This window comes from Primulina huaijiensis, chromosome 12 (assembly GCF_012295235.1).
Source record: "Primulina huaijiensis isolate GDHJ02 chromosome 12, ASM1229523v2, whole genome shotgun sequence".
Lineage (NCBI taxonomy): Eukaryota > Viridiplantae > Streptophyta > Magnoliopsida > Lamiales > Gesneriaceae > Primulina > Primulina huaijiensis.
The window spans coordinates 2,730,816-2,754,657 of NC_133317.1; the positions used below are offsets into that span (position 1 = coordinate 2,730,816).

The 23,842-nt window shown below is 33.0% G+C and overlaps 3 protein-coding genes and 2 pseudogenes across 6 annotated transcripts; 1 reads left to right on the forward strand and 4 right to left on the reverse strand.

Annotated features, from left to right (window-relative positions):
* Positions 1-2,440: 2,440 nt before the first annotated feature.
* On the reverse strand, positions 2,441-4,458 carry LOC140989373 (dehydration-responsive element-binding protein 2C-like). 3 transcript variants are annotated; one of them, XM_073458582.1, is made up of 3 exons: positions 4,243-4,335; positions 3,524-3,551; positions 2,441-3,493 (listed from the first exon to the last, which is right to left on the reverse strand). In XM_073458582.1, the coding sequence occupies exons 2-3, from the start codon at positions 3,541-3,543 to the stop codon at positions 2,656-2,658; spliced, it is 858 nt and encodes a 285-aa protein (XP_073314683.1). In that variant the 5' UTR covers positions 3,544-3,551; positions 4,243-4,335; the 3' UTR covers positions 2,441-2,655. The 3 variants fall into 3 exon arrangements, with proteins under 3 accessions (XP_073314683.1, XP_073314682.1, XP_073314681.1); XM_073458581.1 differs by having other exon boundaries at positions 2,446-3,545; positions 4,243-4,458; XM_073458580.1 differs by having other exon boundaries at positions 2,447-3,551; positions 4,243-4,458.
* Positions 4,459-5,373: 915 nt separating this feature from the next.
* On the forward strand, positions 5,374-9,144 carry LOC140989263 (GRF1-interacting factor 3-like; annotated as a pseudogene).
* A 173-nt stretch (positions 9,145-9,317) lies between these two features.
* LOC140989262 (uncharacterized) lies at positions 9,318-11,750 on the reverse strand. Its single transcript, XM_073458430.1, has 2 exons — positions 11,565-11,750; positions 9,318-10,980 (listed from the first exon to the last, which is right to left on the reverse strand). The coding sequence occupies exons 1-2, from the start codon at positions 11,729-11,731 to the stop codon at positions 9,324-9,326; spliced, it is 1,824 nt and encodes a 607-aa protein (XP_073314531.1). The 5' UTR covers positions 11,732-11,750; the 3' UTR covers positions 9,318-9,323.
* Positions 11,751-14,240: 2,490 nt separating this feature from the next.
* LOC140990095 (alpha-soluble NSF attachment protein-like) lies at positions 14,241-16,957 on the reverse strand (annotated as a pseudogene).
* A 235-nt stretch (positions 16,958-17,192) lies between these two features.
* Positions 17,193-21,373, reverse strand: LOC140989164 (ribosome biogenesis protein NOP53-like). Of its 2 annotated transcripts, none has more exons than XM_073458283.1 (12): positions 21,097-21,373; positions 20,322-20,500; positions 20,179-20,227; positions 20,049-20,080; positions 19,748-19,828; positions 19,535-19,645; positions 19,340-19,434; positions 19,088-19,207; positions 18,881-19,003; positions 18,319-18,385; positions 18,134-18,213; positions 17,193-17,420 (listed from the first exon to the last, which is right to left on the reverse strand). In XM_073458283.1, the coding sequence occupies exons 1-12, from the start codon at positions 21,263-21,265 to the stop codon at positions 17,414-17,416; spliced, it is 1,113 nt and encodes a 370-aa protein (XP_073314384.1). In that variant the 5' UTR covers positions 21,266-21,373; the 3' UTR covers positions 17,193-17,413. The 2 variants fall into 2 exon arrangements, with proteins under 2 accessions (XP_073314384.1, XP_073314385.1); XM_073458284.1 differs by having other exon boundaries at positions 17,200-17,420; positions 20,049-20,074; positions 21,097-21,371.
* Positions 21,374-23,842: the final 2,469 nt, after the last annotated feature.

Sequence of the window (23,842 nt, forward strand, 5' to 3'; positions counted from 1 at the left end):
AATGAAAAAAATTACAAACAATTATAAAATATATGATTAGCACTGAAATTTGATAACATCATATGATAGAAGTTCGAATTAGTGGAAGTAATAATTATGTCCACAATAAGATCAGAATTAAAATGTATATCTAGAAAATAGTTCGACTTCATGATGATCCATCAACTTGGAGAATGTTAGGTTTTGGTCATTTTTCGCATGAAACCACTAATTAAATTGTCGAGCACTATAATTTAATATTGATGATATCTTATATAGCTCATGTAGCGAGAATAAAAATATATGTTACACATATTAAAATATATCTCAGTAAAAATAAAGATAAAGAGTAGTGTTTTTCCTTTAATTTCTTAGATCGATATGTATAACATATGACTTTATTTTTGTCACACGAATAATTAAGGAGAACATTGTTATCAAATAAGCAATTTTCAATAAATTTAATAGCTTCGTGTGGAATTATGACAAAAATGAAAAAGATTTCCATGATACGTACTAGCTAAAAACTAAATTTGACAAACTACAAAGCTAGCCGAAAGCTAATCAAATGTTTCCATGACTTCGAACATCGGCCTTAGTTTTTTCCAATCACTTGAAAAATAAAAATTATATTTTACAAATATATCTAAACTCAAAATTGATTTTTTTTTAAAGTAAAAATAAAAAAGGAATTGCTGAAAAAGGTACAATAATATACTTCTTTTACTTAAGTTATTATTTATTCAAGTGGTCCATTAAACTTGACTAATTTTGTGATTAGATTTGACGTGCACGAGGGTTTATGAGGAACCATTTAAATCTATTTTTTTAGTTTTTTCTCCAAATTTGTGTATTTACCATATTGTTTTTATTTTACCATTAATAATTTTCTTTATTTTTGTTTAAAAAACTGAGTACTAATATATATTAAACAATAGATTAATTGTATCAACATCTCCTATGGGAAAAAAACATCTTACATGAAATTAGTAGCATGTTAGACGGATTTGGATCATCTACTGTGGTTGAAAACACAGCATTTGATGTTGTGTATTTTTTCAATTTTTCTCAGATAATTTTTCAATTTTATCTGACAATGTGTGAGGTCCATCAGATGATCAATCGATTATCTTGTATAAAAATACACATCATCAAATGTTGTGTTTTAAGCTATAGAGGATCCAAATCCATGTTAGACCATGTATTTTAAAAAATCAAACGTAAAACTCCCTATTATGATAAATATGTCAGAATTTTTATAATATAGGGTGAAATATTTTTTTTAAAATTTAGATAGTTTTGTGCTTTTTAACTTTTCCCGGGTTTCGTGCAATTAGCCCGTTAAAAAAGAGTTGGAACACAAAAGTTAAAAGGAAAATGCAAAGTTTCCAACTTTCAAAAAAAAAAAGAGCAAAGTTTCTTTTTTTTTTTTTAAAAAAAAAGAAAACAAAATCAGAGAAAACTTTGAGACGAAGAAAGCGGATTAGCACGCGTAAACCGGAATTTTTCCAAGCAGCAAATAAAATATTTAAAACGGTTTCCTTTATTATGTACAATTTGCCAACTTGCTGAGGTTGTAACTTTTGAGAAATAATATATAAAAAAAGGTTTATTTTATGTTATTATATGTACAATTTGTCAACTTGTTAAGGTTGTAAGTTCTGACTTTATTCCTGAACAGTCAACCTAGTTTAATTATTTAATAATACCACTCGTCCTTTCCTTATCTTCAATTTGACAATTTAGGACTAAAAACCAAAATTTGGGATAATAAGCTTGGATAGCTATGTATCCAAATGGTGTCCCTTCCACACCTGATATTTGTGTATATATCTGCGCGAAATTATTATTATTATTATTATGCTAATTTTATTTATAATATGATTAATAATATTTTGTGGTACCTGGACTTTTATGCAACAGTGTATATATATATATAATAAATAAAATGAAATATTTTTTTAAATAGTAATATTGAACTTTCATGGTAAGGAGGTTGTAAACGTAATCCTAGTGATCGAGTTGGGAAGTTGCCCAAACGTTGTTAAGATTCTTAAAGAGAGTTGCTTGCTTTTGCAACTATTGGATTAACACTAGTTTTTGTTCAATTGATTGTTGGCGTATGTAAAAATCGAACATGTTACATTTGATCCAACGTTCTCTCATTCAACTAACTTGAAAATAATATTATGCATACTATGTATGCATATATCTTGTTTGGGTTTTATTTAAAGTCCAATATTTCATCCCGTAAATAAAAAATAAATATTAATTAATATATATATTTTTTGCATTATAAATTTTTTTAATGTAAAAAGCTTACAAGTACATTTAATGATTTTTTTAGTGGATGGCGATGCGCGACATATTATCCAATGGCAAGTATTGAACTTGAACCGTTCTTTGTTGAATGTTAGCCTTTTTCTTTGCCCTTCGAAGCATTGTTAATTACTTATCTCTTCGAATTTTGGTTCTTTCCAATAGACAATTAGTAGGATTATCAGTTGCTATTTCATAAAACTATCTTAATGATATACAAAGTGACGTCCTCATTCCTCAAGAAAAGGAAAATGTCGGTTCCAGAAGAAAAATAAGACAAAAAGATGCTGCGAACGTTGCAGCAGGTGTATCTTCAGCATCAGAAAACCTTTGTATATTTTCTCCATTCCTACATGTTTATATCACCAAATCTGAGTCCAAATCCAAAAGCAGATCAGTCAACATGAAGTTATGATCCTCCTGTCTACCTGGTCCTAAGAAATCAAATCCATAACATGTTTCATGCTCCATGTGAGGCGAACCACAAAGAAATTTGGAATCAAAATAATGCTGCAACTGGCGTGACGAATCTTCGTGATGGACACTAGTATTTGCGGGAAGCCCACCATGGGATCCAATTTCAATCCAAGGCCCTGAAGCATGGTTAGGGACAGAGTCCAAATGGCCAAGAGGCTTGTCAGCTTCAAAAATTTTGTCCCTTTCTCCCTCTCTTACTGATTCTTGATTTGGTTCTTCTTTTTCTAATTCCTCTATCATCGCTGCCACTTTCGTGCTTGCCTCACACCCCTCAGAGATGCCACAACTTGCATAGACCGAAGCTGAACTCATGGGAGACGAAGAACCCTCTTGGCCATCATTTTTATGAGCCTGGGAGTTAAACCGAGCACAAGGGCCGTACATGGCCAATGCAGCTTCATCATAAGCCAAAGCAGCTTCTTCCGCTGTACTAAAAGTTCCCAACCACAGCCTGCTTCCACGACGTGGCTCCCTGATCTCTGCTACCCATTTTCCCCATGTCCTTTGCCTGACGCCTCTGTAATTGCAACGGTTGTTTTGTGGACCACCTTTACCTCTCATACACCCTTTCTTTGATCCCTTGGCAGGAGCTTTACGCACCGGCTTATCGCTTGGTTGAAGGGAGTCGAGCTTATCATTGTATTCCTTCCATTTCGCAAGAGTCTCAGCTACACTCTTGGATGTGTCACTCCTGCTTCTTGATTTCTTTTTCCTCGTGAAATCCATAGGTTGAGACACTGGCCTATAAATTTGATTTGATGGGCTCATATCTGTTTCTACGCACCAAGAAGAAAAATGTTCAGCTATAACATGTACAAATTTTCTTAAATATAAGTTTCGCATTTTCTGTAATATATAATCGCAATCTACAAAAATTCTCGGGCTCCCCTTGTCTTCTAAGAAAGAAATCAAACAGAGTATCAGTCATATCATTGAAGAATGCATGATAAGAATTGAAGTTAGATTGAGGTAGACTTTTTAGTGCAATTGGTGAGCAAATTCATCTGGCATAAAGTTATATATTACATTTAATGATATGCTGCAATGCTTACAAAATCAACAGCATATAGGAGGGAGGAAGAACACATTTCGAAAATAATATACTATTTCTTATTTTACAGAAATTTATCCTCTAGCTAGGTTCCGAAACTAAAAGCCTAAAAATATAATATTTCTTAATTTACAGAAAGATATCCTATAGCACATATGAATGCTTATTTATAACTGGAAATGGTCGATTCTTATAGCTATAGGAACGGGAAGTCACAAATCTTACAAAATAAAAAAAAATCGTGAAGTATATGAGTGTGTCAATGTCTGTAAAACTCAACCTAAAATCAAGAAAAAAGGAAAACAAAGCACGCCTTCTTCAATTTACATCTCCCACGCCGGAACTAAAAGGACTCCGGGGCTACCCAATCGGTTGATTTATATATGAATTTTGAATGCCATAATCAATCAACGTACCTTCTTCCGTTGGACTGAAACCCGAACAATTTCTTGAGCTATCGCACTGTTCTATTGAGGATGAAGTGAATAAACCTTGACTACGTAAAAGGGTTTGGGATACTTATAGATGAAAGAAGGAGCCGGAAATTTCCTCAGGCGATTATGTCGAGGGAAGCTTCCTCAGCCACACGTTTTGTGTTGATGGAGAAGTTTTGATTGAAGTTGATTACATGAACTGTTTTCGCTTCCTTGGGGGCAAAGCAACTTCTCTCTTATCTTCTCTGTTTTTCTTTTAATTTTTTTTTTTATAATTTAATATAATTTTTAACTTGATTTAGTCGATTAATAAAAGTGATATTTATTATCCTAAAAAAAAAGTGGCCACAAAGAAATCTATCTATTAATAAAAAAATCAGTTGCCAATGTGAATGGAGATCAACTTGCAAAGTTCCTATTTTTTTATACACAAATTACGGTAAGAAATATATGCCAATCTTGTTAAAATCTCGTACATAAAACAATTTTATATATGCATGAAATCTAATAACATAAACTAATATAAATTTTTATTCATTCGTCAACCAAACGGTATCTCAAGAAACAGACAACCATAGGGGACAAGCATGAAGGGTGGTCATAGGAAAAAAATGACGTAGGTTTATCGAATACAACTCCAAAGAAGTTTATATGGACCAACCATGTTGGCTATGTTATATACAAAAATGATAAATTAAAGAATATGTCTTTTGTGAGACGGTCTCACAAATCTTTATTTGTGAGACGGATCAACTCTATCGATATTCACAATAAAAAATAATACTCTTAACATGATCCGTCTCACAGATAAAGATTTGTGAGACCGTCTCACAGTGATACAAATAAGAGATCCGTCTCACAAAATACGATCCGTGAGATCGTCTCACACAAGTTTTTGTCTAAATTAAATAGGTCAAGTTACTTATCTAAATTGGTCTTGATATTATTATTTTATTTTTGTATGATTTCAAGGTTTAAATTTATAAGATAGGTAAAAAAAAAGAATTTTAATAATATTTGTGTTGAAGTAACTCAGTTTAAACCATCTTTCTTCCAAGCTTTCATCTTGTCGGACTTGTACCATTTTAAAATTTCAGGTGAAAATTGACCTCGAAAATCGAACTGCAGGTATATGATTTTTTCATGCCACTTACACCATGTCACTTTTTCTGTAGTCTCATACTTCTGCCACCGCCTCGGCCGCCGTCGTCTGCCACAAGTATAGCGCGCTCCGTTAAGCTCGCCCATCACTCCGAACACTCTCTCATTCTCAGTTTTCCTAAACTTTAGTACAGAATAACCAAGACCAACTTGTCACTTCTCCAAAGTTCGTTCGGCTGCTGCACTGCACTCTTATTACTCGGGTGTGCTGGAAAGTTTGAATCTTTCCGTCCAGTATGTGAGTCACTTCTGGGTTCTGGATTTAGGGTTTCTGAGTACAGGGGTGGATTTGAATTTTGGTTGGTCGATTGGGTTTTTTTTTTGAGGAGATTTTGTTTTGTTAATGAAAAGTTATTTTTATGTGTATTTTGGCTGGGTTTTTTTTTTCCGTTTGCTTTTCTTCTTGCATTTGAAGAACGCAACTGTTATGGAAACGGGGAGAACCATTCATGTAGGCATGTAGCTTATCCCGTAATGTTTTGGTTAGAAAATTGTATGATTTTTTTTATCACGATTTCGAAATATGAGAAGCTATAGCACCCAATATTCTAAAAACCCGTGACGAGTCAGATTATTTCCCTGGTACAGATCATCTCTGGATAGTTGTCGATCAAAAAGAAAACAAGACTGCGGTATCTAATGTGGTCTGCGATCTTATTTTAACTATATTCGGGTAGAGTTCAACCTATCCCGAGGGCATTAGCGTCAAGGTAGATCCAATGATATTAGATATTTTAAGCACTTGAGTCCATCGGTAATTTGGTGTTACATAAATTTCAATTATGTACATATGATTATATTTAAGTGTATTTATGTATATGCATTTGTAAAATAGTTGTATCTGACTCGTTTCATGTTCTAATGTTTTTAAAATTATATGTCATGTGTATTCATGTCCTCGTATTTCTAACCATTCATCTTAGATGATAAAGAAACAATCTTTTCAAAGAATACGGAGCTACAACAGTTTGACTATTAAGTATTTCAGATAAAGTCATCTTTCCATTCAAGAAAAGATGATTGAATTTTTTGGAATATGTATAGTATTTGTCTATTTGATAATAACATAGAATACCTGTGTTTCAATCCTGCCACATTTTAAAAATTTTATGGATAAAAACAGGATCATTTGATGTCCACATGCTTCCAAAACAGTTACCATGATCTTTTTCCAGTAAAGCTACCATTGTTATCCTTCATCGTCACTTGTCTAAACATATCATTGGCAAAATTCTTTACTCTGCTGTTTATGGAAATACTTAGTCTCCACTCCTAATGTTAAAGGAGAATTTTCAGTTATTTCCTTTGTTCAAAACAACATACAGTATCTTGCCACATCTGATGAATTTAAAAGGTGTAGAGATTTCTACCTTGTGTGCATTAGGGTTTTTCTTGTTTTCGTTATCGTAAAATATAAGGGTGCTATATTTAATTAAGCAGGAAAGCTGTAGAGATGCAGCAACCAGGTACAATTTTTTCAGTCATGCAGTCATTTCCCCCTACCAATATCACCACCGAACAGATACAGAAGGTATTTCTTATTTTCCCTTGAATCTTTTGAGGGCTATTGCAAAGATCTAAAATAGTCATTTTTTCGAATTGGTGACCTTCCTTTTTGGTTTTGGTGGGAAAACTCACACTTCTGTTAATCATATTTATTACCCATGATGGTAGGTGGTTTAAATTTCCAATAATTTGTTCTTTGGTAGTGCAAAAAGCATTTTCTAATCTTTCTTGGTATCGCAGGGTAATTTAATATTGTGTATGACCAGTAATTGTCCAATGTACTATTGTTATCTCAAAAGATATGTTAATTTGTATAATGATGGTTGATCTTTTTCCCAAAGTTTTGTAATATGGTAACTTCTAAAACTTAATTTTCTAATGAAAGAATCGATAAAATAGTTGAAAATTTGATTCCTTTGTGTCAAATTTAAAAGATCAAGGCTCTGAACATCTGTGAGTTAAATCGATCAAGTAATACATTGAAGACAATCTTCTAGCTTTGAATGTGAATTTCACCTTTTTAATACTTGTTGAAATTGTCGTTAGAGTTACTTGGTGTTTGATTTTGTTTTTAGAGCTTGTTCCATAATATATTGAAATACTCATGTGAAATATGTTTCATCATATTTGAATTTTATATTGTGAAAATTTACATGATTTGCATTTTGGCATGCCACATCGCCACCATCTGTCAATGCAGTACCTTGATGAAAACAAGAAGTTAATATTGGCGATATTGGACAATCAAAATCTTGGCAAACTTGCCTAGTGTGCCCAGTACGTGGGTTATCTTTTCTGTTCGTCTTTGCATACGTGATGACGAGTGCATTTATGCATTTACTTATTTGCAATTTTCACTATCAAGCATTTTATTTGCTTCTTGTTTTCTGCTGTATAGTAAGAATCTTAGTGATCACAGTTTCAACTGTCTTATCTTGGATACGAAACTTCCCTTCTTTCTCTGTATTTGTTTGTGCTTAGAGGAGTTATATGCCCTACAAATTGCTATTGCTTGTTGGTTTTTTGACGACCAAATGCTTATATTTTTGACGACCAAATGCTTATATTTTTAACATCAGAGCAACTTTTGATTCAGTATTATCTTGATGATCAGGTATCAGGCTCAACTTCAAAAGAATTTAATGTATTTGGCCGCAATTGCTGATGCACAACCTCAGACATCAGCAATGCCTCCTCAGGTATTATTTAGAGTCAGCTTGATGCAAATTTACTTGTGGCATTACAGACCTCTTTCTAATTTGTACTTAGGCATGTGCAGATGACTCCACATCCTGCTATGCAACAGGGGGCGTTTTACATGCCACATCCTCAAGCTGCAGCCATGGCTCAGCAAGCAGGTATTTTCCCCACACGAGCACCATTCAATTCACCACAACCACTGCAAGATCTGCGGAAGCAATTGCCACAACCACCTCCCCACCCGCATGCCACACAAGCATATTTTGGAGCCACCAATGGCATGCATCTAGCACAAACCGAAGCCAATCTTGGAGGTAGCCGTAGCATTCCATCTTCAAAATCTGGTCCCACCGATGCACGTGAAGTAAATAAACAAGATAAACCTGTCCCTGGTGCCGCAGCCAGATCTGATGTCAAAGGAAGCTCAAATGTAGCACATGGTAGTTCTGATGGACTCGAAGCCAAGTAAAGGGATCAAGAAATTTGTAAGCTGTCGCGTCTAGTTGTTGATAGTAAGGTTATGTTCTAGAACTATTGTTTTCTGGTTTCTATGCTGATCATCTCACGTCTTATAGGAGTTAGGGTTGCTGTACCATAGTTGTTGGACTCTTATTGTAAGTAGAGGAAGAAGTTCTTGTCGCGGCTCCAGTTTCATTTGTTCTATATCTACTCAGGTTGATGCTTTTTATTCCAGCACGAAGATTTTGTGTTCATCAATAATACTCTCCTGCCACTCTTTTGTTATATCCTGTTCTTATTAGGGTCATTTAATGTCCGAAAGGCATCCGACATGTTTGTTTTACACACTGGACCTCGACCCCCATCAGAGGTGAGGTCCTTGTATCATAGCACCTTCCGAATCACGAAGGCTAGAGTACTTAGCATGTCGCGTATGGTTTACATTGCGTGGTGTGGTTGTAATGCTAAGTTGCTTGAGGGGAATACGGCATCTATTGATGTCTTATATATGTATCCACATGATTCTCATTTTCATGTATCAAGTCAGGATTATACTTTGAGCTGGGTACTCTTAGTCGATATATATTTCTATTTATTGATTAAAAAAAAAAGGTAAAATAAACATCAATGCGTATACAACTATTTATCACGTATACAATCAACAATCTAACACTCGCACATCTATTTTCTTTCGCATCCACGTCTTACATGACAAAGCGCATTAAAAAATGTTTGTATCAAATGTCGTCTCTTTGTATAATCGAAGGGCCAGGAGGAATCATGGTTTCATCTTTACCTTGTAAACTACTTTCTTCTTCTATTAAAGAAAGATGCCTCCCTGGACTATAGTAGACCGCCTGCGAATTGGCATGTGATGGAGGAGAAGGGCTGTTCCAAAACGGGGAATTCTGTCCAGACCTAAATTCAAATTCCCCATCCTCTCGAGGCAACGGGGAGATAGGCCGCCCATCGACCGGTTTCCTGTAAAACTTGTCCTCTACAACATCATAAGCGTTCCCGGTTCTCACTTCTTGAGCTAGAGAGCACCAACAACAAAACAGCCAGAGAGCACAATCCGCGGCTTCTGGTTTACCACAACAAGAATTGTATGGAGGAAGATTGAATCTTTTTCTCATCTGAATCCTCCAAAATCCACCATAGAGTAACCCAAATAGACAAAGGAAAATCCCAGTGACTCCTAAGGCGGCTCTTACTGTCTCGTTATCTATGTTAATGGCTGCAAGATTGAAAATCCAAAAGGGAGCCAAGCAGAATAGAAGAAAAGTTGCAATGTGAACATACATGTTGCCAAACCCGAGTCTCTCCATGTTCCACCCAAACACGCAGAAACTGCAGAACAATGATAAGTAAGCTAGAGAAATGTCGTCCCAAAAATCAAGAACTCCGCCGCTCCATTGGGGTCGATTCTCAACAGTTCTTTCATCTCTTGGTGCAAATGAGAATCGTTTTTCGAAAGATCTTCTCAACTGATTCTGTCTAGTATTATCATCAGTTGTAGCCGTAATTTGTGATTCTTCATCAATATCAGACTCGTATTCTTTCCCGAGAGGGCTAAGAGAGGTGTAAATCCCGGCAATTGCAGGCGCGCCAATCGCAACAGATAAGCATAATCCGACCCCTATAGGTGGCCGTTCCGACCTCTTGTATCCCAAGTTTAGACCACACAGCGCATATTGAGCAAAACAGTTGATATTGAGAAGAAAAACGACAATCATCATGTGCATCCATTCGTTTGGTTTATAGGTGCCGTTTTTGCAGTAAACTTTTCGGAGCTTCAAAACATCTACTGACCTCCATCTTATTAGTAATGCAAAGTGATAAATTCGTTTAGGGTGTTGGTATAAACACATAAGGGTGAATAAGGCGTTCAGAATTTGATTATTGACTTCGAACCAAGCATCCCTCTGTGATTTTTTTGGGAGTGAATGGTTTAACATTCCCGTCATGACCATGAATAGAATTGCGCCAGACACAGCAACACATACTATCCAGATAAAAAGGGCCATATTCAAGGGGTTCATTATCCATTCTTTGCTGATTCTCGAAAGGCAGTTCCAATCAAATTTTCGAGAAAATATCTTGTTAAAACGATCACGAATATGCCGACTGCTAGATGAAGGTACAGCGCGTGATACTTCGTTCTTTTCGTCAGCAAATCGTTGAAATTTTGCAGATGTTGAAGCCAAATTACCAAATTTAAGGAACTTCATCCTTTTGGAAAAACCATCATAGAATCCATTTTTTGTATTTTCGTCACTTACAAGACCTCTTTGTGAAGTAGAGACGTGCAGAGGTATGTGGCCCTCAGAGTTTAGCGACTCCGTTTTCCTCATTCCACCGCTGTTCTCAGCATTATCACCTGTTACCATCTTACTTTCTCAAGCAAAATGTTTGCAAATTCAAGGAAAATTAATAAAGTCAGCATATCATTCTTAATCTCTGGTCCTTTGAAAGTGGCAACCAAACACCACCCCACCGCTAGAAAATTGGGAAAGCTATATCCAGCAACCAATAAGATTTAAAAAAAAAAAAAACTAAAAGCATGTCAGTGAAATTAATTAAGTCGAAAACATGCCCAAGAACCCAGAAAAATAGTAGTCCACAAACCAGCAAACGTTAGTATATGTAGGCGTACAAGACCAAATACCATTCCACATAGTTAATCAACAAAAGACCAAAAAAATCATTCTAAAACATCGTCTTTCAAATTCAAAAGAAAATAAGAAAAGATTTCAGTTTCTAAATTGGAAAAAGCTATGACCTTGGCTACACCATGAAAAAACAGACCAAGCAGCAAGATCCAAACTACCTAATTACACGCCATACCCATAAACAAAAACTTAAAACAGATTCCAACCCATAATATATCAAGCTCGAGTAAATAAATAAAACATACAAAAACAATAAGTAACAGAAACAAATATACCAATTTTCAAAAGATAGCAAAATAAACTCACAGCAGATGGCAAGAAAGGACTTGGGTTGGCGACTTCTTCCAGAAAAGATTGCAACTTTCCGGGATGATTTTCTTTGAATCTTCTCTTTTCGTAATACTTAAATAATTTATCGGTAGCGTTTGTTTGATTTTAACTTTTATTTTTTGAAGGTTTGAATGATGGGTCATTGGTATGAACCAAATTTAAAAAGTAATTAATTACAAGAAGTCAAAAGCGTTGGTGGCGTTCTTGTCATTACTTGTGAAACCGAATGTAAGTGAAATTAGCTGTTTCCTCGACAAAGCTTTATCGTTGCCATGAACTGTCACTATGTACATGTGATATAAATCTTTTAATGCAATTTTATAATATTAAATTTTTTTTTCCGTGTAAAATTTGAAATTGGGTAAGGGAGAGGTAAAAACAGGTTCCAGTTTATAGAGACCTTGATTTTGATGTTTAGAAATTGGAGGAAAAAGTCACGGATGATTTTGTCAGATATTTTCAGGTACTAAGAATGTACACGTGCGATGCACGTAGGTGACCAATAATGAAAAATATAATCATGAGAATTAAATAATGTTTAAAGTCGTTAGAATAACATAATGTTTATGATTATTTATCAATCTAAATATATCAAAACACAATGTATAAAAATACATCATGACAATAAATCATATATATTCACTTATTTATATGACATTTTTCAATCCATGACATAATACAGCTCTCTTAAATGATAAATCAACAAAAATATTTTTCATTCAAATATCATTCAAAATGAAAAAAACAATAAAAATAAAATTAACAGAATAGTGAATTTTACCAAAATCAAAACTAAAATTTACTTAAATAGAGTATACATAGACAAACGTCAAATAAAATTCTCTTAATTTACTAAATTATCATAATAATGTTAAAATAAAATCATTAAACTTGTTATTAAGGTAAATATCACTTTTACTTTTGCTAACTTTTAACACATTGCGGATTTTATTTAATTTCTATGTTTTTTTAGAATACATATTATAGATAATTAAGTTTATATCAAGATCAATAATTTATAAATTAATATTGGTGATTAATACTTTAAGAGAAATAAAATTTAACATAATAACAATCAAATACTTATATATAGTAAAAAACATATATAAATAAAATAATATTTAATACTTAGTTAAAAAAATTTATATGTAAAATTGTAATATATTACAAATGATAATAAACTATCAATATAATTTATATTTATTATAAGGATTACATTGATTAAATTTTTTTTAATGATTATATCATAAATTTAGTTTAAAAATTAGGAAAATAATAATAATAATAATAATGTGTATTAATGTCCAAATATATCTAAGATAGACAATAAATCACAAAAATTGACTAAGAAATATAAATAAATAATTTTTTTGGCATAAAATTTAAGAAATAAAGAAGAATGTCTATTAATGTCCAAATTCATTTAAGATGAACAATGAATTACAAAAAAAAAAACTCTAAAGATAACATAATAATTTAATTGACCAACTTAAATGAACAAAGACATATAAGGAAATTCACAATTGAAGTGGTATATTAGAAATATATGATTTTATTAGTTCATATTTACAAATCAACTTGTGAAAAAATTGACTAAGAAATGTAAATAAATAATTTTTTTACATAAAATTTAGCGGAAAAAAAAATAAAAATGTGTATTAATGTCCAAATATATCTAAGATGTACAATGAATCACAAAAAATTGACTAAGAAATATATCTAAGATGGACAATGAATCACAAAAATTGACAAAGAAATGTAAATAAATACTTTTTTTATATAAAATTTAGAAAAGAAAGAAAAACGTGTATTAATGTCCAAATCTATCTAGGATGACAATGAATCACAAAAAACCCTTAAAAAGACATTAATTTAATTTGCTAACTTAAATGAACAAAGAAATGTAAATAAATAATTTTTTTGGTATAAAATTAGGAAAGAAAGAGGAATAAATCTATCTAAAATGACAATGAATCACAAAAAAACCCTTGAAAAGATATTAATTTAATTTGTTAACTTAAACGAACAAGGAAATGTAAATAAATAAATTTTGGCATAAAATTAAGAAAGAAAGAGGAATAAAACTATCTAAGATGACAATGAATCACAAAAAACCCTTAAAAAGACATTAATTTAATTTGCTAACTTAAATGAATAAGGAAATGTAAATAAATAATTTTTTTGGTACAAAATTAGGAAATAAAAGGAATGTGTAATAATGTCCAAATTCATTTAAGATGGACAATGAATTACAAAAAAAACCCTTAAGATTACCTAATAATTTAATTGGCCAACTTAAATGAACAAGGACATATAAGGAAATTCACAATTGAAGTGGTATATTTATATGCATGTTAGATAGATTTTTTCTGATCATATCGCATTTTAAATCCGCAGTTCACGTATATATATTTTTTTATTATACACGAGAGGAGGGAGAATCGAACTAATCTGGACATGAATGAGACCAACTGGGCTACATACCCGATCTCCGCAGTACACACATTTAGAAGGACAATATTGTAATTCTGTTTTAAATAAAATATCTGAGACAATAAAGAGAATAGGCCACGTTTCTAACCTCAATGTAAAACATGTATATGACAACTTGTAAAAGTGAAGTTCGGTCCCTCTTATGAAAACCATATTGGATCGAGCAAGCACCTGAGAAACAACCTTTTTTAAGCGTTTATTTGATATCTGTTAAAAACAATAGAGTTACTCAACTACAAGTTCAATAATTTATAGAATTACCTGAGTTGGCGATTGAAATTGAACTCTAGAACACTAAACTTTCTTGAATTTAAGTAAGATCGTCCTCCTCTAGTTCTTTAGCTTTCACTGCCTCCTTCACTCTCAGTAGAAGCGATGTCTTCCAAGTATCCTGTGGGGGCAAACAAGCACTTGGACAACCAAACTAATATATTGCGAACATGGGAAAGATATGAAGGCAAGAATCACTTGAAACTGAGAGATTTGAACAAGAATAAATCTACTAACACGGGAAAAATGGTTGGATAGAGATCATGCTCAAAACATCCAAGTGTCCAATCCTAGTCGACAGTCAGAAAGCTACCACCTATTATTTTCTCTGCCATGATAATTTTAGTTCGATTCATTTTTATGGAACTATTAACGATTGGTAAATAAAGTTCTCAATGAGTTGCGTTGAAACAATATGCATGTCATCCAAGATTCTGAAGCGATGGACATATCTTTTAACACCAATTCCCAAGTTGTGAAACAAATTCATCTATATCTCTTGAATGAAATTCTCCATGTCTCAAACAAAAGGAAGTATATTCCGAAGGAAGGTTATTTTCAGCCATGGTACTCTGTTTCCAAGGATACTGGTAATCTGCACTTGGGCAATTTCTCTGGAGAACTGGGACACGAGATAACTAAAACCTTTGCTATTACAAAATATAGAATGTGCATTTTCAGATACTCGTAACACTCGTGATCGCGTATCTACTTACCAGTTGAGTCATGCTATCGAATTCCTTTACAGCATCAGTGAACTTCGCAACATTTTCCTCATCAACAGCAGCAGCTAATTCCTGTGATAAACAGAGATAAATTACAAAAGATATTTTATTTAGAGGAAACGTATAGGTTTCCATTTCTGCCATGCATGGATAACAAGTAATCACCTCAAAATGTATATACAGATTTAAGTAAACCAAATGGCAAAACTAATGTTTAAAAGCAATGACATACCACTATCAATTTGTATTCACGGGTTCCTGAAAATGTAGGATCTAGTTCCTTCAAAACAGGAAGAAAATGTGTTTATTTAGCACAAAATTTGAATAAAGAGTAAACTTGAAAATCAATAAGTAGAAGATGCAAGTACCTGGTACCGCTCCAAGGCATTGTTGATCGCAACAACATCACCCTGGCCTGCAGAGTTGACAAATGCCAGGATTTAGAAGGTGTCCTTTAACTCCTAACTTCAACAAGTTATTACTGAGCGACTGTCTTGCTATCTCTTCATAAATCTCAATTGCGTTTTGGTATCTGCGGAAAGCATAGGCCGGTTAGTCTTTTCAACCAAAATGTTCAAACCATATGCAGCATAAATCAACAAAAAGTAATTTCCCACAGAATAAGAATTTCAGAATCGAACGCATGATCTGTGAGCCTTATCCTCACATAAATAAAGTGAGAGGAAAAGATGACAAGGGGAACTCATATTGAACAATTAATGGTGTGAGCAAGATAGATGAAGTTGAAATACAGGATGCACAAGATTGACATGCAATTATCGGTTAAGGTCACTATATATGTGATATGCACATGCACGAATAAAAGTAAATGAAACAGTTAATTAAGACACGATAAAAACAATTTAAAAGGGCCCGTCATCTTTAAATAATAGTCTCTGCAATCTTGAAAACATGCAACTAAGCAGAAAGGATGGACATAATTAACTGTTCAAGTTGAGCATCAAGTTGTGCAATTTTCTGCTTACACTGATTTGCAGAAGTGGTTACTTCTTCACTTTCAAAGAGATCAGCAGCTTTATCATAGTAATCAATAGCCTTTTCCAAGTTTTGCTCTTGTTCATACAACTCTGCAATTTCCTGGTAAAGTGTAAAACAGTCACCACACCCTTATTCTCTGATCACCCAGATTTTGTGAATGTAATAAATAATCACCATTTTGCCCAATGACATTATTGCAACATTCATTGGTTTTGATAAGGGACTATTATTGTTTGATTCATCATACTATGGCTATGAGATATCACTCAGCAATGATTGATAATATGTTTCTTATGTGTTACCTTTAAATATCTGGCGGACATATTAAGCATTCCAATATCCAAAAATAAATTTATAGATTGCTTCAAAAATTTATTATTTAGACTATTAGCATGGGATACCCCCCAAAAATTTATAAAAGTGTTATTATTATATGATAAAAAAGACTGTACAGATACGCATCGCGTGTGCAAAATAACTAATATATATTAATAAAGTAGTTAATTGAACTTAACTGTCAAGGGTTTGGCGTATAAGAAAAGACTGGTACGTGGTTCTATATCTCTTATTCTCATTTTCAAGCTTGTTTAAATTTTATTTATTTCTATTTGTGGGACCTAAATTTTTAAATTTTCACTCATGTTTTTCGTATTGAAAAATATTTAAAAAAAACAAAATTTTATGGACTTTGAAATAAAATTTAAAAAATAAAGTGTAAAATAACACATTTAAAGAAGAATGAAAAAAAGACATTTGAGTTTTTATTAAGTTAAAATAAAATTAAAATTTGATTAGTTAGTAGTGACAATCTTCTTAGCCAAGATGTAAAAATATATATGAGCACGGTGAGATTACGTGCATTTTTTGGATGTACATTTCCATCACATACAATATGAGGACACTTCTCAACAGTTCTCACCTATACTTTCAATACGTAGGCATCACCTCAACATATATAATATAAGTGCTTATAGTGAGTATCCAACAAATAATATATGTGTGTGTGTTTCACATCAGCAATTCTCGCATATACATCCAAGATGTCACAGATAACACTTGACAGAATTTAAAACCATTTGAAACAAGAGATAAAGGGCAAAAAAATTTGTCAAAATGTAAATTGGTTGTATTATGCAACACATCAAATTTAGTAAATAAAATAAATTCTAATACATTGTAAAATAAAATAAAATAAAATAAAACAAAACAAAACAAAACAGGTCTGCCATTACTAAACTAGTTCATATCATCTCCCTTCCAACATAACACAATTGACTTCGATTTTATCATCCACAGATTCAGGTACTAGGCATGAATCAATCCGGTTGAGGAACCACCTTACTTCCTGCATGAAGCACGCAGATATATTCGAAAAAATATAAATAGAAGATTTGGATAACATAGCCCTTCTTCTTTATGGTTCAACTATCACTAGGACATATATCGGTCACAGCGAACTTCAATAATAACTTCTCCTTAACTGCTAGAAACATTGAGTGAACAAGTCGATGCTGCATTTTTCTATTTATTAAGTTATTTCCATTTTTAGAAATGCAAGTACTGCCTTGGGCTTGAGCCCGTAATTATTCCACAACTGAGTCACATGGCATGTGTGTGTGTGTATCTATTAGAAGCTAATCATATCCAAGTTGGACCATTTTCTAAAATCCAATCTGGGAGTTTCAGATAAACAATCGACCACAAATTTCAGCACGAACTTTTTTTGGGGTAAAATATAGCTAATATTGAGAAACAGAGCATTTAACTAATCATTAAGGGAAATCTAAAGGTGAGACTACCAATTTTTGGTTAAAACGGTCAAATGTGTAGGCCAGGCAATATTGACGAGATCAAAATGAAAACAGCAGAAATAAATGCCTAAACATTCAATCATATTCCAAAAAAAAAAAGAAACATTAATATCAATATTACATACATACGCACAAAAAAAGTCAGTTTCATACCTACAAAAGACTATGATATCAATATAACAATCTTGGCCAGTAATTTCATGCTCAGATACAGTATGAATTCAATCGTATAAGTAAGCAAACTAACCTGCCACTCTTCTTTGATGGAATAACTAACCCTCTTTTCTCAAGGCTCTTAAATCGATCTCGCGCGAGAGTGCAACAGCCCTATCATCCAAAACGTTCAATAATACACAAAATACAAATTCAGTCAACTACTCGATACTCTTTGTTGTAAGGTTAACAGTAAATCAAGAAGGAAAAAATTACAACCTTCAACTTCCGAAGTGAACCCGTTTTCTCCTCAGATAAGAGGACTTGGAGAGGAGCGGGCTCAAATCTGAAACATAAAATACGATTATGCTAGTCTGTTTTCCATGTTTAACAATTTGATAATGCAAATGGGTATTCCCAATGTTATTTGGGGCACGATAAGTATTAAGTCCTACGGCATAGACTGAAGGAGCAAGATGGGGTGTGTGCCTCATGGAAGCGAGGTGTGTCAACGCATCATATCATAAAATCTGGAAAGATGTATCAAGAACATTATCCGAATGTGGAGCGTGTGACACAATTGTAGAATATTAAGCCGTAGCGTGCTTCTCTTTGCTAACACAAATGCACAAGCTGAATAGTGAATAGAATGCCAGTGCAAAAATAAATACATTTTAAGGTACAAGTATTGCGTGCAATTCATGCATCATTGCTTTGCAGAGAGCTTGAAGGTACCGTACCAACAATGTAGAGGGTGTGTCTATAATCATGAAGTTATGTCAACTGTCATACGTAAAAGGTGCAAAGAAAGTTAAGGAATGTCACATTTACAACTGCATACTTGTATTTTCCCATGCGTGGTGGTCGAGTCTTCAGTCTTTCTTGTTTAGCAACATTGCGTCGGATATGTCTCTTATGTTTTTCTTTATCCTCCTCAGTTATTTCTTCAAGTATATCCCTTAATCTGTTTTAAAAAGAAAACCTAATAAAATACATGAGAATTCATGTATAACTAGAGGACTATTGGCAGAAAATACTCATCGGACACCTGTCAATATCTTGTAAGATAACCCCCACTTTTTTGGTTTCTGCTTCTACTTTCAATCGTTCCTTCTGCCTAAGCCTCCGATTCAATTCAACTCTTGTCACCCTTTTGGTTTTTTGAAGCCTGTGGGTTTCCAGAAAAGGCAATCTAATATGTAAAAATCTCCTCCATAAAGTTGGAACATCATATAGAAAAAGAAGAAAAAAACAAAAGATAAAGCAGGGTACACAATAGAATAGCTCGACAGTATTTAACCTCTTCTCTGGATTTGTGTCCTCATAATCTATAATATTTTCACTTTGGCCATCATCCTTGTCATCTATTCCATGATCCGTCTCAAGGAAATATATCTGATATACAAAATAATATCGATTCACTAGTGACCAGTTGATAGCATGTGGCGACTGAGAAAACTAAATGACCACAGATAATTAGGTAAGGGAGACTAACATCTTCTTCATCGATCGCTTGCCCAGGAACTAATAAAGGAACAGGCTCAGGTCCCAATTCATGTTGATAAATTTTATGCATTTCATCTGCCACAGCACGAGCTAATGCTTCCTGTGGAAACAACCAATAGAATAAAGTCATATCATGGTCAGTACATCAGTGGAAAAAAATAACAAGTGTAATAGACAAAGATAAACATAAAGAATAAATAACCTGATGGGTATCAGGGTGGGGATTGAATGAGCATCCTGAAGGTTCGACTTCAACAGCAGGTATAAGGGAAGGCTTGGGTTTCTGTTATTATAACAATAGTTAACCCAAAAGAGGCTACAAAAGTGAAACATTCTATTGAATTACAAAGATGACTTGCTATAAACAGTTTCTGCGAATACAGGAACGACTTAACAATCCAGGTGAGTTTCTTGAAGACATGCAACAAATATTAATCGATTGACAATACTTCATCGAGCATTAAAATGGTAAATCATCAAGAGTTCAGGGAAAATTATTTTACCCTTCTAATTCTGGCAATGTCAATGTCTTCACCTGAAATGATAAAATGTTGGCTCCATCAGAAAACACAGTCAGTCATTAATTAAAATTCAAAAGATAGATAATTCATCAACTAATTATAAATATACTACCTTTTTCTTCCCATAAATCAACTATGCCAGAATCAGCTGCAGTTTCATTCTGTCATCATTTTGTAAATACAAAGTATTAATCAATCAACAAATTTAAAAGCATAATCACTCTAAAAATATCTAAAAAGTTTAAGAACAATTACCCTTGAGCAATCATCCACGTCAGTTTCATCTGTCCGAACAGTGTTACCATTTTTCTTGGATTTTTTCTTTTTCTGTATGGAGGATGGAACAGGTTGAACAAATGGGTTCCTTTGCAACACACTATCACAATGCAATACTCTTTCTCGGCTTTTCTCAATCTTCCGCTTAACAGAAAGATCTGCAGTTGCATTTTAATGAATTGGCATTCCCCAAAACATTCTCTACTGTTACACTGACATGCTTTGTTATCAAATAAGTAAATAGAACCAAAAAAAAAAAAAAACCAAACGTAATGAGAAAGCTATCATAACAAAATTTGATGAGACACCACTCTTGTAAATAATATTTTGCAATCGATAACTTGGCCCCAGAATTTAATTGTTGAACGACTTAATCCATACGAGGAGCAGTAAGTTACATAGTTTTGAAAAAGGTACATATAAAATCTGAAATTTTTTCCACGATAACCCAACTGCAAATCAGGAGGTTAAATTTACCGTTTCTTTTAAAAGAAGAATTATAGTTTTCTTTTAATATTTGACAGGAGGAAACAGAAAGTACTCTGATGCATAAATTTAACTTCTCAAAACTTCCGATAGTTACTGCAGCAGCAATAGAACACAACGAATCTCAAATGCTTCAGGCTCACACCATATACCAAACTGAAGTTCAGTTCCCCGAATAAAATAAAATAAAAACTTAAAACCCCACATATGCGAAATTATCACAAATTCAACGACCAAGAGCCATGAACGTGATATTGAAAGCTTTTACCTCTGGTTTTGTCGAGGAAATAAAGTGAATCGCTGGGGATATCTGCCAAAGACCCACCAGACAGCGCGTCTTTGGTGGATTTTTCGAAGTACTCTTCAAAGTCTTCGGTGCTTATGTTAGCCCTCCAAGCCTTCTTTCCTTTCCTCGAGCTCTTAGCTTTCTTGCCCATCTTTTGGTCCGATTCTCACTCTCCGTAAGTCTTTAAGCGTATGTATTGGAGTATTTATAGATTTCTCTTGGGCCTTTGCCGGGTTGCAGCTGAAGGCGAAGCCAGCAGTGAAGTAATTAACCCTAGTTATTGGGCTGAATGTGAGTTGCTTAGGCATTATTTGGATTCATTTGTTTATGTAAATAATATCGAGTTTTTTTAAAATAAATAATAATAATAATAATAAAATTAACAAAATATAAAAATAAATAGATAATTTAGTTACCTTTATTTTTTCTGCCAAGTTCTCAAATTTGTTTCTCATTGATTTTTACAATTATGATGTTATTCATTATTTTATTACAAAAAAATTTATATAAATACGCAACAAATACATCAAAATACTAGTTTATAATAAAGTAGGAATAGAGGTTTAAAAGTCTGGCCTCTTTCCTATTTTTAAATTTTAAATTTTTTTAAAAAGTAATCATTAATTAATAGACTTATTAGTACATGAATCGATTACATTATAATTTTATAATAAAAATATTAAAAATAATAGTATTAACAAAATTAACGAACATCAATAAAAAAAAGTATATATATTTTTTTATTATACTTTCAAATTTGTTGAAATTTTCATATACGATTTTAATAAGTTTCTCCTCGATATTTATAAGTTTCATGCAACAGAAACTTATACATTGGCTTTTGTTGGTGGAAATATATTTTATTATTTAATTAGTTTTGAAAAAGTGAATAATAATAATAACCATAACAAATAAAGAAATAAAACAAGAATTTCATAAACCAATATTATTATTATTATTATTATTATTATTATTATTATTATTATTATATATTTTATTATCAATAATGTATTCAGTCAAATCAAATAAATTGCTTTTTTCAATATAATTTTATTTTCTATTAGATTTTTTAAATAAGACCTCTAATTTTTAAATTTTCTGACAATTCGATTATTCCGGACACTAACTGAAAATTTTGGTTTTAATCCGGTTGATTTAGGTTTTGATGAAAAATTGGCTAGTTTATGTGTTATTTATTTATATTTTTTTAATTACTAATTTTATTAATATTGGTATTTTTAATATTTCTAATAATATTAGTATTATGTTATTTTGATTATTCCATATTTAATTGATTCATTATGTTTATAAATTAATAATATTATTTTAAAAAAATACTAATCATAATTTAATTGATTCATTATGATTATAAATTAATAATATTATTTTTTTAAAAATTAAAATTTCATATATTTATTAGTCAAAATTTATTTCAGTAGGAAAGTCTCGGACCCCGGCCCCTCGTTTAATTTTACTTTTGAAACTCCGGCCCGTTTATTTCAAAAAAAGAAAAAAAGAAAAAAAAAAAAAAAAAAAAAAACNGCCCGCAACTAACTCGATACTGGGGCAGCATAATAAAGGCCAACGGAAGCCCAATTATTAAAGAGCCCAAAGGTCCATTAGCCTGAAAAGGCCCAAGTTCTTTTCTGTCTTGTTCATTCATTAGATGACATGTGATGCCTTGGGTTCGTGTAGAGCAAAAGCCAGATTTGTTTATTGGGTTGCATAAGCTGTGCAGATTTTGTACTGGACGGGAAGTGAATGATAGAGCCAGCCTTTGGAGGACACATGTTTGACGGAATTCCCAAGTGAAACCATCGTTCATGGCGACGATTAATATCTCAGTTAGTAATCTGTCTCTTGATTTGGAGTCAAACAATACTTGCCGTGTTGTAGATGCTGGTTGATCGTGTTTCACTGAAGTTAATGCTTGAAGTCATATTTTTGGACGCCTTCATTTGAGCTGGTGACTTCTTCGCATGCTCCACTGGGCCTGGCCATGGGTATAAATATATTCATTGACAGTTCTGAGATTTGTTGCAGCGTAGGGGGTAGGAATGGTCGAGAAAGAAGCCGGTGTTGGAAGGAAAATACTTGATCCTGGTTCAAATTAGAACACTGGAGATGAACCAAGTTCGAGAACTGGTTGATCAGCTCCATTTTTATGCTGAGGAGGAATTACTGGAAGCAAGAGAAATTAATGGGCATGTGTTCAAGTCGGATTTTTCTGATGATAACTTACTAGTATTTGATGCCACTCAATTTTGTAATACGTGTCAGTCCATGTAACACATGCATATCTGAAATGCCAGATTGTAGGAAAATGTAGAGAAAATATCTGATAGAATGGAATAGAGATGTAGCGTTACAGTCAACATTAATGACAGCTCATTCTCAATGTTCTAAGGGGAGGAAGCACTATATGATTTCTCTCAGATAAAGGGGAAAGGTTTCGTGCCCAATCAGTTTACACTTGATAGTGTCCTTACTCCTTACTGCACGCTTGAATGTTATCTTCGATATGGTCGCTAAATCCATTGCTTTCTGTACAAACCTAGCTTTGAAACTTTCAGGCGTATAAAGACACGGTATGTATGCAGTATGCATAGGAAGGCAACATGATTGATGTGGAATTGGTTTTCTGAATCTGATTCCTAGTCCTGATGCTATATCTCTGACTGCAATCAAATTAGGTAACTCCCGTCATGGTTCTGTGGCAACTGGACCA